Source organism: Periophthalmus magnuspinnatus, chromosome 8 (assembly GCF_009829125.3).
Source record: "Periophthalmus magnuspinnatus isolate fPerMag1 chromosome 8, fPerMag1.2.pri, whole genome shotgun sequence".
Taxonomy (NCBI): Eukaryota; Metazoa; Chordata; class Actinopteri; order Gobiiformes; family Gobiidae; genus Periophthalmus; species Periophthalmus magnuspinnatus.
The window spans coordinates 26,474,643-26,487,035 of record NC_047133.1 but is presented as its reverse complement, the minus strand read 5'-3'; the positions used below and the strand labels follow the sequence as shown (position 1 = coordinate 26,487,035).

Below are 12,393 nucleotides of genomic sequence, written 5' to 3'. Positions count from 1 at the left end.
TAGTCAATATTCAGTTTTATCATGTATGTAGCCTTACACTGGACACGGACCTGAAATACTTAACATATGATAACAGGCAAACAACTTTAGCTATAACGCTCTGCAGTGTATTTTATTTTAGCTTTACTCATTAATAATGTGCTTATTTTATATACCACTTTTCTGTATAATTCACTGCTGCTCTCAGGTAAAATTGGGGTTGTTAAAAAATACGGGAAATAGTACATATTTTGTGAGTTTTATATAGTCATGACATGATGCAAAGCAGTACACATGGCTGATTAAAGTACATCATATAAACAGCACATCACATTAATTAAAATAACAGGTGGTCATAATGTTATAGTGTTTGTATATTAATGTCAATTGCAGCTTTGCTCTAATTAACAAAACTCAGCCTACTGGAAAAGTCTTATTAGCCATGTGACAGACAGACACCAACAGTCAGTGGCATGAGGTGAACATATAGGAGCAATGTGATGAGAGTGACTGGCCACAGGGAAGTCGTGTCTGGCAAAGCATGATGGGATATGTCTGTAGCACTCCTGACCGACTTCACGTGACCTGATTGAGCAGTCAAAGCGCTTCATATCAGTCACCCCCACAGTACCCTCAGGTATAAAACAAACACAAACACAAGTTCCATGTGCTCTTCTATAGATGATGCAAAAGAAAATTGAATCCTGTCAACTGGACTTAAGTTTTTTGGAAAATTCTGATAGGTCATTATAAAGTGGAAGATTTCTTGATCCATATGTTGAAATTTGTCTAATAAAATCTTTCTATTGTAAAACACAACAAAACACCAGAGCATCTAAAAAGAGATACATGCAGAGCTTTTCTATAGATGCGCCATGAGACAGTGGAAAATTGATCTCATTGATAAAATAAAAATATTAATCTCAGTAATCTCTAAAAAGATGAATAAATAAAACAGTAGATTCCCATGATACTTCCTGTTGCAGAGGATGGCGCGATGTTGTATGTGTGTATGATGTCTATGTCCAAAAGGTCAAAGGAAGCAGAGTTTTCGACAGGATTTCCTCTCGACTTACACTCCTGTGCTCCCAATGTGAGCCCACTTTCCTCTGTGCTGGATCCAACACTCACAGTCTTTATACATGCACAAAGACACCACTGTAAACGGCCAACCAGTGAGATCCTGAGAGGGTCTGCTGTTAGATTCTACTGTATAAAATATGGTATTTACAACTATCCTTTTTATAACTGGAAGTTGTTGTAAGCAGCATTTTGACACAAAAGATGGCATGTTATTACTTCAAAACAATAACTCAATTAAAGGTACAATAGTAACTTGCACATGTATTTTTCCATGGACATGATGCAGGTGACAATACTCTGAAACATTAGATGACTTTTGTGGCATGTTGTGGAAGATAATTGCCAAAGGAGCAACATTTCCATAGAGACAAATAGGACGAGACCCTCCTCAAATAAATAAGATACCAAATGCCAAATAAGCGTCAGGTTTATGGAGATGCAAGCCCACTCAGTGTAAGGATGCATGTTTTTCAGTACAATAAAAAACAAACAAACAAACATGCTTTTATTTTATTCTTTAGCTAAAACATTACATACTGTGGCTTTAGTGGGTGCAAAAAGTAAAAAGGCTATTCTTTCATTACAAAATCAGGATAATCAAACATTGATAGGTGCCTGTCAATTCAAATACTATGTGGCAAAGACTGGACAATAATTGCTCTTTGGATTAATTTGAGAAATGCTCAGTTTAACAATACTGCTGTAATAGAGCCAGGGTAACTTGCTGCTTGCTTAAATTCCCCTCATTTCTCATTCATCCCTCCCCCCTTTTTCTTCCCTTCTGCTTTGATTCTGTTTTTGAGGTCAGCAGCATTGGGCTCATCGTCTCATTCCCTTTCAACACACTGCATGTGCTCAGCAGTGTCTAAACTAAAGGTGCATCAGAGGTTAAGTTATAGCTGAGGGGAGAAGAGGCGGGCCAAACGGACTTTCAGGCTTTATTTGGGGTTAAAGAGGATCAGCGTATGACATTTTGGTGACTAGTGCATCAAAGCCATGATCAAATGGATTAATGTTTGATTACATTTATGCTCACTAATACATCGTCCATCAGCAAATATGTAAAGGGTTTATACTGTATGTGTAATTTAGAAATGAACAGAGTATGAAACATAATGATCAAGCCTGAGGCATTCCTGCAAGCAAGACCAGGGCCAGGCTCTTATAGGCTCTTATATTAATATAATATATGGTCGATATTAATGATTTGTTTCATTAGGGCTACTGGGCAGGCCCCAGTGGATGTAGCAAGAACCAAATAAACATCTTGAATGTGTCATCAAACCTCCATTCTAGAGCTGTTGTGATTATAATAATAAAACATTTCCTGAATTACTGTGGCCTAAACATAAAAAAATAAACATATACAAATAAAAAATAAAAGATTTGAAACTGCACAATGCATTTGAGAGGCATTAAAAAGTACACTCGAGCTTTGATTGAACCCCAGCCATGTTCCCTCCATGTTATCGCTCTCTGACACGTTCACTTGAACACATGAGGAGGAGCCAAGCCAGAGGCTACAGCTGTATCATCTCAATTCCACAGCCCATTTTCCCAGGGTAAAAACTGAAGAAAACCAGCTTGTGTATTATAGAGCTCATTCTCACACTTTGATATATTTGATTTTTTATTGCAATTCTTAATATATTAGAAGAAAAACACCTTCATTTCCTAAAAGGGGGTGAGATGTTGTGTGTCAGTCAGAAATACCGTTTCCTTGGCAACCATTGATGATTGCTGTCTGCTGCAGCCTTGCATCACTTGTGACTTGTTGGGATAACTTTGCTTGTGAGATTTCTTTGTTCCTTAAGGCTGTAAGCAGTTTAAAATCTCTTTGTACAAAGTGCACATTGAAGAAAAAGTCTAAATTGGTTTGTTGGCTGCAGTTCATGGATATAAGAGCAAGATTTGTGTGTGATGAAAGTAAAACCATAGTTTGAAATAGAAAGCCTGCCTTTAGTGAAATTTGGAAATCTATAACAGATAAACAGGCTGTTTTAAAGTTATAAATGCTTTTTTTGGTTTTGTCCATTTCACATAGAATTCACTTTGTGGCCATTGTTGCCCCCGCATGGATACATGTGGAATTGCAGTAGTGCTTTTGTACGTTTTTCACAAGAGTTTAAGTAGGATATTTCTGACTCATTTTAAACAGTTTGTTGGGAAGTATAAACATACATCAGTTGGATATTTATGTTAAGTCATGAAAGCTGGAGCAATGACTTAGAACCATAAACATTGTGCCCAAATGACCATTTTTAATATGAGCATTGCCCCCTGTATACTTTTAGGTTGCACAATAACAATTAGATGTGTGTTCCTATGTTTGTCCAGGATTTCAAACACTTGTTTTGACTGTGGAACCAAGCATTATCGTGAAATTATCTTCACAAATTCTGGCAACAATGACACCTTTAAAATATCTGAAATGAGCTGCAACACCATGGATAAAATCTGGAATAAAAGTCGAGAAAACAATTGAAAAGAATGGCTGCAATAATTTATTTCTAGCCAAACAACCATCACAAACAATCTTAAACAAAACTTTCTGACACAAATATTGCTGGCTGCTAATTTCACAATAAATTATTCATGTTATAGTAATGAGATGCACTATTTGTGTGTAAACATAAAGACACAAGGTTTGCATTTAGTAGCATCACAGTTTTGGTACCTGCAGTGTTTTGTCACCAACAAACCATCGGCACCCTGCAGCTGTAACAGAACATGCTGATTTGTGGCATCATGCTAAACAAAAACACAACAAAACGTGTACCATGTATGTTTGTGAGATGAGACACAAAATTCCTTTTAAATTCCAGAGTTTTAGCAAAAATCCCGTTCATTTTTGTGTTTGTTTTTGTCCTTTAGTCAGTGTTTTAGTCCTTGTTTCCCAAAGCAAATAGGCAGTGTCAAAAGGATCCATGCTTTCACATCCCTCCTCTCCATCATTCCAAGTGGTGAGCTTGGGGTTGCTTGTGCTAGCTCATCTTTGTGGACACGTCTACTTCTCCTCTCCTAAAGGCACTGTGCTTGTGTGACAAAAGCTGACCGCGTAAACCAGCTATGCCACTTTGTTGCATTGTCATACCAGTTTCAATATTATCTTTTAATACAATGTGCGTTGTCGTGCATGTTTCCTGGGTGCAAATGTGGCAGTGCTCACCATGTGGGCTGCAGGGGAGATGGGCTCAGTGGATTTCAATGTGCACCTGTGAAAACATTGAAGACACAATTAAGAAATGAATGCCTTAAGAATCTAACATCAGTAAACAACACAAAACTGTTTATGAATATGATAATACTAAATATGCCACTTTGTACTGTACAGATGGTAATGCTGTCAATGCCCCAAACAAATAAGCCCTCATAAAAAGGCAAAATGAAAATACATGAAAATACGTTTCAGATGTCAACCCGAGCCCTACCCTGCATTTCTATTATCAAGTTAATCCCCATTAGTGTTGTTAACTAAACCAGCTTACTTGCAATCGGACGTTAAACATCATCGAAGCAACAAGGTAGATATATGGAAATCTTATTCGCAGTCTCCACGCAAGATCAAAGAATATCAACAAAGTCCTCGTTAAGCCTTTGGAAAACACCCCGTAAGTCCGTCCAGCTGAGCCCGAAAATCGGACCACTAGATGGGACAGACCAGCCATACAGGCCCGGTCTGCCCCGTGTGTCTCCGTGGCGTGGATTCTGGGTCAGTGAAGCGGCAGACAGGCGACCATAAAGTCCGCAGAGGTGTGACAGTTCATATTTCTATCTTTGTATGTCACGGTACTCCATTTTTTCTTCAGATGATTAATTGTTGTGGCAGATGAGCTCCACCCGCTTCTCTACCGACTCCTGTTATGGTCATAGGAGGAGGGCCGTTAACGCCGCGACGGTCAGTGAGGATGTTCCCTCAAAAATAACGATCTGAAGCTCGTATGAAACCCGTGTAAAACAATTAAACTAATTTAAAAAAAATATATTATGCATTTTCATACGACATACAGATCATTTCGCTCAATTTAAACCCTGACAGACAAAGTTCTGGGAGAAATAAAGAAGGCTGTCATGACGTCACATCCGCTTTTTGTGTCACATATTCAATAAACGATTTCTGCTTAATTCATTCGTAAAAGTGCTTTTATATTAGTGTATTATAGACAATTAAGTGTTGTTGGGTAAGCCACCTGTGTTTGTAATGTTTTTAATTACATTATAGATTAGGCACAAATCATATTCATTCAAATAATAAAATAATAAATTACTGCTGATAGTTACAAGCCCAAAGGTTAATTACAGCATATTTATATATTTACATTAATGAATATTGACAGTTGTTTTTGCTTGCAATTCTAATTATTTTTTCAGTCAATGAAATGTTTCACATGGCCCAGACTCCAACTTGTATATGTATTACAGTAACAATACAGACAAACAAGCAAAGTTTTTCATTTTTATTACAACACAAATTGACATAGCCATGATACATTTAAACATAAACCCACAAGGTTCAATATGTTTGGCACAACTTAAACAAAAAAGTTAATTGTAGTTCATCAGTCTCTGATGTTTTAATCGTCAACATACCGTAATAATGTGCCTGAAGTTGTTGGTATACTGTAAAAGGGAAGAAAATGTAATTTTTAAACTGGCTGGCTGTTAATGTGTTTGAAGTTTAATTTACCTTTCGACAAGCTCTGCACCAACTATGTCATGAATGTGGTATTTCATGTGGAATTTAACTTGGGAGGGTGTTTTTCGGTCCTCTAGATCAACCTTTAAGACTTCATTATATTTTGATTTCTTTATCATATTGAGTACCGCTTTACGACCTTAAAAAAGAAAGACTGCTATGAGCAAAGGATTCAAACATTTATACGTTGAGATCGTTACAATGAAAGTACACACAGAAAGCTGCAGATATATTTTTCACCCACCTTGTATAAAGTACTTAGTAAATTTTCCCGAGTTGGGAATAGACAACCACCAGCTGCCAGCGTCCCTCACAGTGAGCACTCCTGACTTAACCAGTTGCCTAAGTGGTCAGGAGAGGTGAAGCTGTAAGTTGTATCATCCAAACACTTGTAAAAAATTGTAAATTAGTCTGTTATAGTCATACGTGATTTCAGCATCTGAGAATAGAAAGTTATGCAGCATCTGGTCCTTGCTAAAGCTCAGATCTGTGCAGGATGTCAAAACTTTGTCAAGAAACTTCTGCACTGTCTCCTGAGTGTCACAGCCATCTTGTGCCGCTAGGACTTTAGCTTTGTAATCTGATGCAAAGACCAGACCAAAAGCTTCTGAATCAAAACCTAGTTGAAACATCAGCAGGTCTCCTTGTTCCCTCAATTTATTCTGTAAAATAGCAAAGAAACAATAGCTTTTGGATTGAATTATACCCCTTATATATTTATACAGCATGTTTGTATATCCTGTCTTTATAGAACTTACCACTCCTTTGTCCACCATAGTTTTATCACTAACTAAACTGTAGAGTTGATGTTTCAGCACTATTTGAGGTAAGACATCATTGAAGACTTTTCTGGGAAAGAGTGTCATAAGATACTCCAACGTGGCTTTGATATCAGTGGGTCCTGTCAAACATATTGTAAATTTAAATACTAAATCAATCTAACAAAACGCAACACAAGCTGGTAAATTTGTTTCATATACGTACCTTCCACATCACTGAGCCCAAATCTCTCAGTGACTGCTTTCTTCCTTTTCGAAATAAAAGCATCAGAAATCAAACCACGTTTCCTGTTCATTTCTGTTAAAAGATCCAAGATAAATTAAACCTGTGGATAGTCATTTTTAGCCTTCAATGTTATATTTGACATTTTCACTCAAGCAAAAATGCTAATGGCTAACACTCATGATTCAATATACAAACACATATTTAACAAACTGTGTAAACTAAGGACTTACCTAAGGCTTAAATTATCTAAACGAAAAATATGACATTGCCTTTCAGAAATTCTGAAAACCCGACCTTAAAACGCACACAAAAGCTAAAAATAAAGACAAGTTTGATAGGTCTTCTTTCAGGGCTTTTTGCTTTGCGTTATGCTGCCCCTGTGGACTGGAGGCAAAACAACCCGGAAGTGACACTGTTTTTAGCATTTATTGACGCCAAGCTTGCGCTGTTATGAAGATTGTGTGAAGAAAGCTGCGCATTTTTATGTAAGTACTTATATCCATGCCTTTATTTGCGTTGATTTGCTATACGCTTTATCTCTAAACATTGTTGAATCAATTGCAATGCACACAGATTTATTAAAGGTGCACAATGACTATGTTGCCTTTCTGGCAGAGGGTCTGCCCCGAGTTTAGCTGGTGTCCATTGAGATGTTATTGTTTCGCCTGGAATCTCCCACAGTATGGCATTAAACCTAAACACTAACAGGACAAGTTACATGTCAGATGCATGTTTTTGGTTATTTTTGACCAGTAAAGACACATAGTTAAAGGAACTGTGACCTGTGCTCTTACTTTTTCTTTTTTTTTTTATTGTTTTTTTTAGAACAAATACAACTGAACCTGGGTTGTTACAGTGTCTTATCCTGCATATACAGAACACATGCACGTTTTTGGCATTCTCAGTGTGTGTGTGTGTGTGTGTATATATATATATATATATATATATATATATATATATATATATATATATATATATATATATATATATATATATATATATATATATATATATATATATATATATTATACACACACACATACACGCGTAAATGCACATACACATATGTTAGGGGAAAAAAACAAAACACCGAAGCAAACACACACAAGGGGGACAATATCATACCAGTAGGAGCCTTTATAACATAATATATCAGTAATCTGGTCCACTTCACATTCACTTCACAAAACCACAGGAAATCTATTGCCCATTTACTTTTTAGTTCATACCTATATGTGTTATTGTCTGCCATTCTGGGCCTAAAAAGTCACTCAGAGGCGACCAGTCCTTAACAAAAGAGTCTAGCTTTCCTTCAAAGGCATTGTAGAGCCTTTCATAGGGCAAAACTGATAAGAGTTTTTCACGCGAGAGAGTGAGGGAGGTTGTTCTTGGATCCATACCTGGAGTATAGAAAGACGTGCAACGTACATGTTAAGCATTTTTGTTTCTCGAATATAGTTGTTTATATCTAATATACAAGCCTCAGGGTCCATAGGTAGTTTTAGTCCAGGATATTTTTCAGTTTCCTGAAGAACTGAAGACCAGAATTAAAGAATAATTGGACATGACCATATTAAATGAAAGTAGGTTCCTGCTTCCTTTTTGCATTTTAGACAGAGTTTAGTACATGTGCCATATTTACTTCGAGTTACAGGGGTCACATGCATTTTATGAATCATTTTATACTGTACTTCATGAGATTTATTTGATTTAGTGATTCGTTTTGCATGGTTTAGTACTTTGATCCACTGTCGGTCATCCAGTTTGACACCAAAGTCATATTCCCAACTTTGTTTAATATTAATAACAACACCTGTATACATATTAATATGGTCATATGTATTTTATGAGAATATTATCTAAGATACTATTTTCATTCTTGTAGTATGTAATAGAATTGACATAACTTCTAATTTGCAAATATCGAAAGAAGTGGGCTTGTGGGAGATTAAATTCATTTTTTAATTGTTGAAATGACTTTATAGAATCATCTACATAGAGATCTGATATTTTTGTGATGCCTGCTTCACTCCATTCTCTAAAGCCAGAATCAGTACAGGTGAGTTGGAAATCTGGATTGTTAGCAATGGGTGCTGAAAATGAATATTTGTCAATACTGAAGTGTTTACGGATAGCACTAAGAGATTTGCAGATATTTTTAAGAATATAATTGTTTTTAATATTAGCATATACTTTTTCAAAACATAAAAATGGGAGATATTATAGCTGTTCAATATCTAAACCAATTCCTTCTAAGTCAGGAAAGCAGAATAGGCCTTTTTTAACCCACTCTGTAACAAATTTTAATTGTGATGCCCAGTGATAGAATTGGAAATCTGGAATCCCAAGGCCTTCTTTTTGGATGGGCAGCTGGAGTTTTTGAAGTTCCATTATAGGTCGCTTGATGTTCCACAAAAATGCTCTTATAGAATTAACCTTTGATGAAAGGAGTCAGTATACATATGAAGAGGTTCCTGTATGCACTGCACGTACTGGAACATATTAACAGTGATAGCACAAAGGAATAATCATATTACAATTTTTCTGTCAAGGACCAAGACACCAAATTATGACATCATGTTCAATATTTTTGTAATTGATATAAATCAGTAAATCAACATTACAATTGCTCTTAGCAAAAGTGATATTTGATTTGAACCTCATATCTGATAACACAGTTAGACCTGTTATGGAATTTAAAATCATTATCTTACTTAAATGCAAGATGGATTGTTTACTGCTATCTACGGAACAATCTAGCAAAAAATGAAGATGAAATTATTGTAAAGTGTGTTATGGCTCTGAAATAGGTCTCTTTTTTCATATTTAGATCATAATGGACCGCTATCCCCATCCCCACGCATCCCGGGATTCAGGCCCCAGCTGTCAACACCACAGAAGGAAAAGAGAACACAGCGGATTTCCTGAAAGAAGCCATCACCAGAATAAACACTTTCAACCAAGCCACCATGAGCATCTTTCTGAATCTGGCCAAAGTTACAAAAGCTATGCAACCAGTCTTCAGACACTGAGCACAAAAAAGGAGTTATATGAGAAAGTCTTTCCCCTTTATAAGCAGCCCATAGAGGTTGGGTGCTTTTCCTTGGACTCAGAACGAAGGTTTTTTAATGACAAAAGGCAGCTGAGGTTTTACACAGACCCAGGCTTAAATCCCTCCTTTGATCTCCGAGATGGATTCAAAGACCGCTACGTAAAGAGAGATGAAAATGTGAAAGAGAAGTTAGACCATATATTGAGGTGGATAATTTCTAATAAAGCCAAAGTCACATCTAAGGACATATCAAATCAGTAAGTGTGTCACATAGTTCATAGATGTCATTTTTAATAGTCATCGATATGTTTTATGATCAAGAGGTCCACTGCCCACACTCTGCTAGTAAAATGTGGTCCGAAGCAGAGTTCAGACTTAACATTTTTGTGTTAAATCGAAATGAATACAAGTATGTGTGGTTTGTGTTCATGAAATTAATTTTATTGTTTTTAATGAGACTACTATTAAGACCACCAAATCAGAAATGGTTTAATTAATAAGGAAAGTATCATATACCCAAGTATCATATGTTTTATATTTACAAAGTGACTATTTAACACAAAGCCTATATTAATCTCTCTTCTCAACAGTGCTCTGGATGCAGATGTTGTGACTTGGCGTGGTCATCTAACCAAACTACTCACTACACCATATGAGAGCCGGGAAGGCTGGATGTTTGCTGTGAGCAAGTTCAGGGGTACAGTTTACATCAGTGAAGTAGAGACCGAGGCGGCTCGCAGGGACCGTGAGAATCGCACTGAGAGGCATAGTGAAATGATGTACTGGGGATACAAATTTGAGCAGTACATGTGTGCAGGTACCATCATTGTACACCACATAATGGAGCTCACCATTTGATTTACTTCGAAAATCAAGTGGTGACCACCCACCACTTGGTTTTGGAGGTAAATTTCTCATTAATTTTTCCCATAGTCTTTCCAAAATGTATACTAAAGTATGAACGCTGCTCAGGGCTATTCAACCATGTGATAACTATACATCACAAGACCTTTTAATAAAAAAATTATTTTCTGAAACATTGCATATCGTTAGCTTAATAAAACAAGTTTTAAGTGTGTTTATCTGAACTGAAAACAACAGCATTAGGGGCATTGGTTAAATACACAGCTGGTTAGCACTGCGCTTATAAACACTTAATATTTAAATTTGAAAATCTATGGAAAAAAGGAATGGTAAATTTACTTCACGAGCAGTACAAGGCTTCAGAGTGGGACTCTTCAGCTCCATTAGTTTTACACATGACATTTTTTGGACAGTACAATAAAAACAATGCTCTTGTGCTTTTTTCAGATGACATCGACTGTTCCCCTGACCCCAGTGGAGTGGTTAACACTAATGAAGCATTTTGTACAGTGGTGCAGACTCGGCTTGCGGATCACAGACTGCTGTTCTCTGGTGAGGTGGACTGCAGAGTTCGAGACCTTGAAGCTCCAGGTCCGCCTGCCTGCTACGTTGAACTCAAAACTTCAGTTGAAATCTGCACTCCCAAACAGCGCAGCAACTTCCACAGGTAGATATTTGTTTAGCGAGCTGGATTTTTGTTTTTTTTTGTCAGTATTTCAGCTGTTTGCCTTTTCAGGTTCAAGTTATTAAAGTGGTGGGCGCAGTCTTTTCTGCCTGGAGTGCCTCAAGTTGTAGCAGGCTTTCGAGATCATGATGGGGTTGTCATTAAAGTAGAGACTTTCCAGATTTCAAAAATTTCACAACTGATTAAGGTACATATTTAATTTATAACTAATACAGTATGCTTATGTATATTAAAAACTATGAAAGCTCCTTACTTGCGTTTTTGTAGGGTGAATATAACTGCTGGAAGCCTACAGTCTGCATGAACTTCTGCAATGACTTTCTGACTTTTGTCAAACAAGTGGTCTCTGAGGACAATCCAAGGTATAGTATACCGTTTTAACTTATAAAATACAAACATATAAATTAATTACTTTTATATTGTGTCACTTCCAGTGTTGTGTACTTGTTCTCCTGGGAACCACACAGAGATGTTGCCTACACTATTCACAGAGACTCTCAGTATTGCTTCCTGCCAGAGTGGTATGTAGAGGAGATAAAACGAACACAAACATAGTCCGCTACTACTGATATTTGTGTTCTGTGAAAACAGACTGTTTTCCCAATGTGATTATATTTGCAACATTTTACAGCTTTTTTATGGAAAAGACCATTGTTTTAAATAAAACACAAAACATGTTTTGTTAATTCACAATTTATGTTGTAAAAAAACAACTTGTTAATCTCAGGGTTCTAAAAACTCAATGTAATTTACAGTACTTAAATGAATGTTTTGTGACATGACAAGTGCTTCTAGTGAGGTTGATATTATGCCATTAAGTATTACATTTTTCAATGACACATACTTTACAGTGTTAAAATAATTCTTGTAAAATGTGATAATTGCACGCAAGTTTATTCTATTTGGTCCAATCACTTCTTGTGAGTAAAACTTGTACCCAACTGATACTTTTTCACTATATAAAGTTATGATAAAAACAATTTTGAAACTATCACCATAAAAAACTGTCCAACAAAAGCATACAAAACA

At 36.4% G+C, this 12,393-nt stretch overlaps 3 protein-coding genes across 3 annotated transcripts; 1 reads left to right on the top strand and 2 right to left on the bottom strand.

Moving 5' to 3' along the window:
* Window positions 1-3,543: 3,543 nt before the first annotated feature.
* LOC117374821 (small integral membrane protein 10-like protein 2A) lies at window positions 3,544-4,922 on the bottom strand. The gene is made up of 2 exons (XM_033971010.2): window positions 4,551-4,922; window positions 3,544-4,277 (listed from the first exon to the last, which is right to left on the bottom strand). The coding sequence occupies exons 1-2, from the start codon at window positions 4,728-4,730 to the stop codon at window positions 4,257-4,259; spliced, it is 201 nt and encodes a 66-aa protein (XP_033826901.1). The 5' UTR covers window positions 4,731-4,922; the 3' UTR covers window positions 3,544-4,256.
* Window positions 4,923-5,505: 583 nt separating this feature from the next.
* LOC117374902 (serine/threonine-protein kinase 19-like) lies at window positions 5,506-7,133 on the bottom strand. The gene is made up of 7 exons (XM_033971114.2): window positions 6,994-7,133; window positions 6,743-6,835; window positions 6,517-6,659; window positions 6,185-6,420; window positions 6,003-6,100; window positions 5,750-5,897; window positions 5,506-5,682 (listed from the first exon to the last, which is right to left on the bottom strand). The coding sequence occupies exons 2-7, from the start codon at window positions 6,831-6,833 to the stop codon at window positions 5,637-5,639; spliced, it is 762 nt and encodes a 253-aa protein (XP_033827005.1). The 5' UTR covers window positions 6,834-6,835; window positions 6,994-7,133; the 3' UTR covers window positions 5,506-5,636.
* Window positions 7,132-12,246, top strand: dxo (decapping exoribonuclease). The gene is made up of 7 exons (XM_033971724.2): window positions 7,132-7,248; window positions 9,594-10,072; window positions 10,406-10,632; window positions 11,127-11,346; window positions 11,416-11,551; window positions 11,632-11,726; window positions 11,799-12,246. Exons 2-7 carry the CDS (start codon window positions 9,600-9,602, stop codon window positions 11,917-11,919), a joined length of 1,272 nt encoding a protein of 423 aa, XP_033827615.1. The 5' UTR covers window positions 7,132-7,248; window positions 9,594-9,599; the 3' UTR covers window positions 11,920-12,246.
* The last annotated feature ends 147 nt before the right edge of the window (window positions 12,247-12,393 follow it).

Excerpts from the sequence above, each read along its gene's own strand:
- dxo (XM_033971724.2), top strand. The coding sequence starts at position 9,600 with ATGGACCGCTATCCCCATCCCCACGCATCCCGGGATTCAGGCCCCAGC. Across the intron at positions 10,073-10,405 it reads TCTAAGGACATATCAAATCA|TGCTCTGGATGCAGATGTTG; the intron begins GTAAGTGTGTCA and ends TCTTCTCAACAG. Across the intron at positions 11,552-11,631 it reads AAATTTCACAACTGATTAAG|GGTGAATATAACTGCTGGAA; the intron begins GTACATATTTAA and ends GCGTTTTTGTAG.
- LOC117374821 (XM_033971010.2), bottom strand. The coding sequence starts at position 4,730 with ATGGCTGGTCTGTCCCATCTAGTGGTCCGATTTTCGGGCTCAGCTGGA. Across the intron at positions 4,278-4,550 it reads TGTTTAACGTCCGATTGCAA|GTGCACATTGAAATCCACTG; the intron begins GTAAGCTGGTTT and ends ATGTTTTCACAG.
- LOC117374902 (XM_033971114.2), bottom strand. The coding sequence starts at position 6,833 with ATGAACAGGAAACGTGGTTTGATTTCTGATGCTTTTATTTCGAAAAGG. Across the intron at positions 6,660-6,742 it reads TGGGCTCAGTGATGTGGAAG|GACCCACTGATATCAAAGCC; the intron begins GTACGTATATGA and ends TATGTTTGACAG. Across the intron at positions 6,101-6,184 it reads TTCTCAGATGCTGAAATCAC|GCAACTGGTTAAGTCAGGAG; the intron begins GTATGACTATAA and ends CTGACCACTTAG.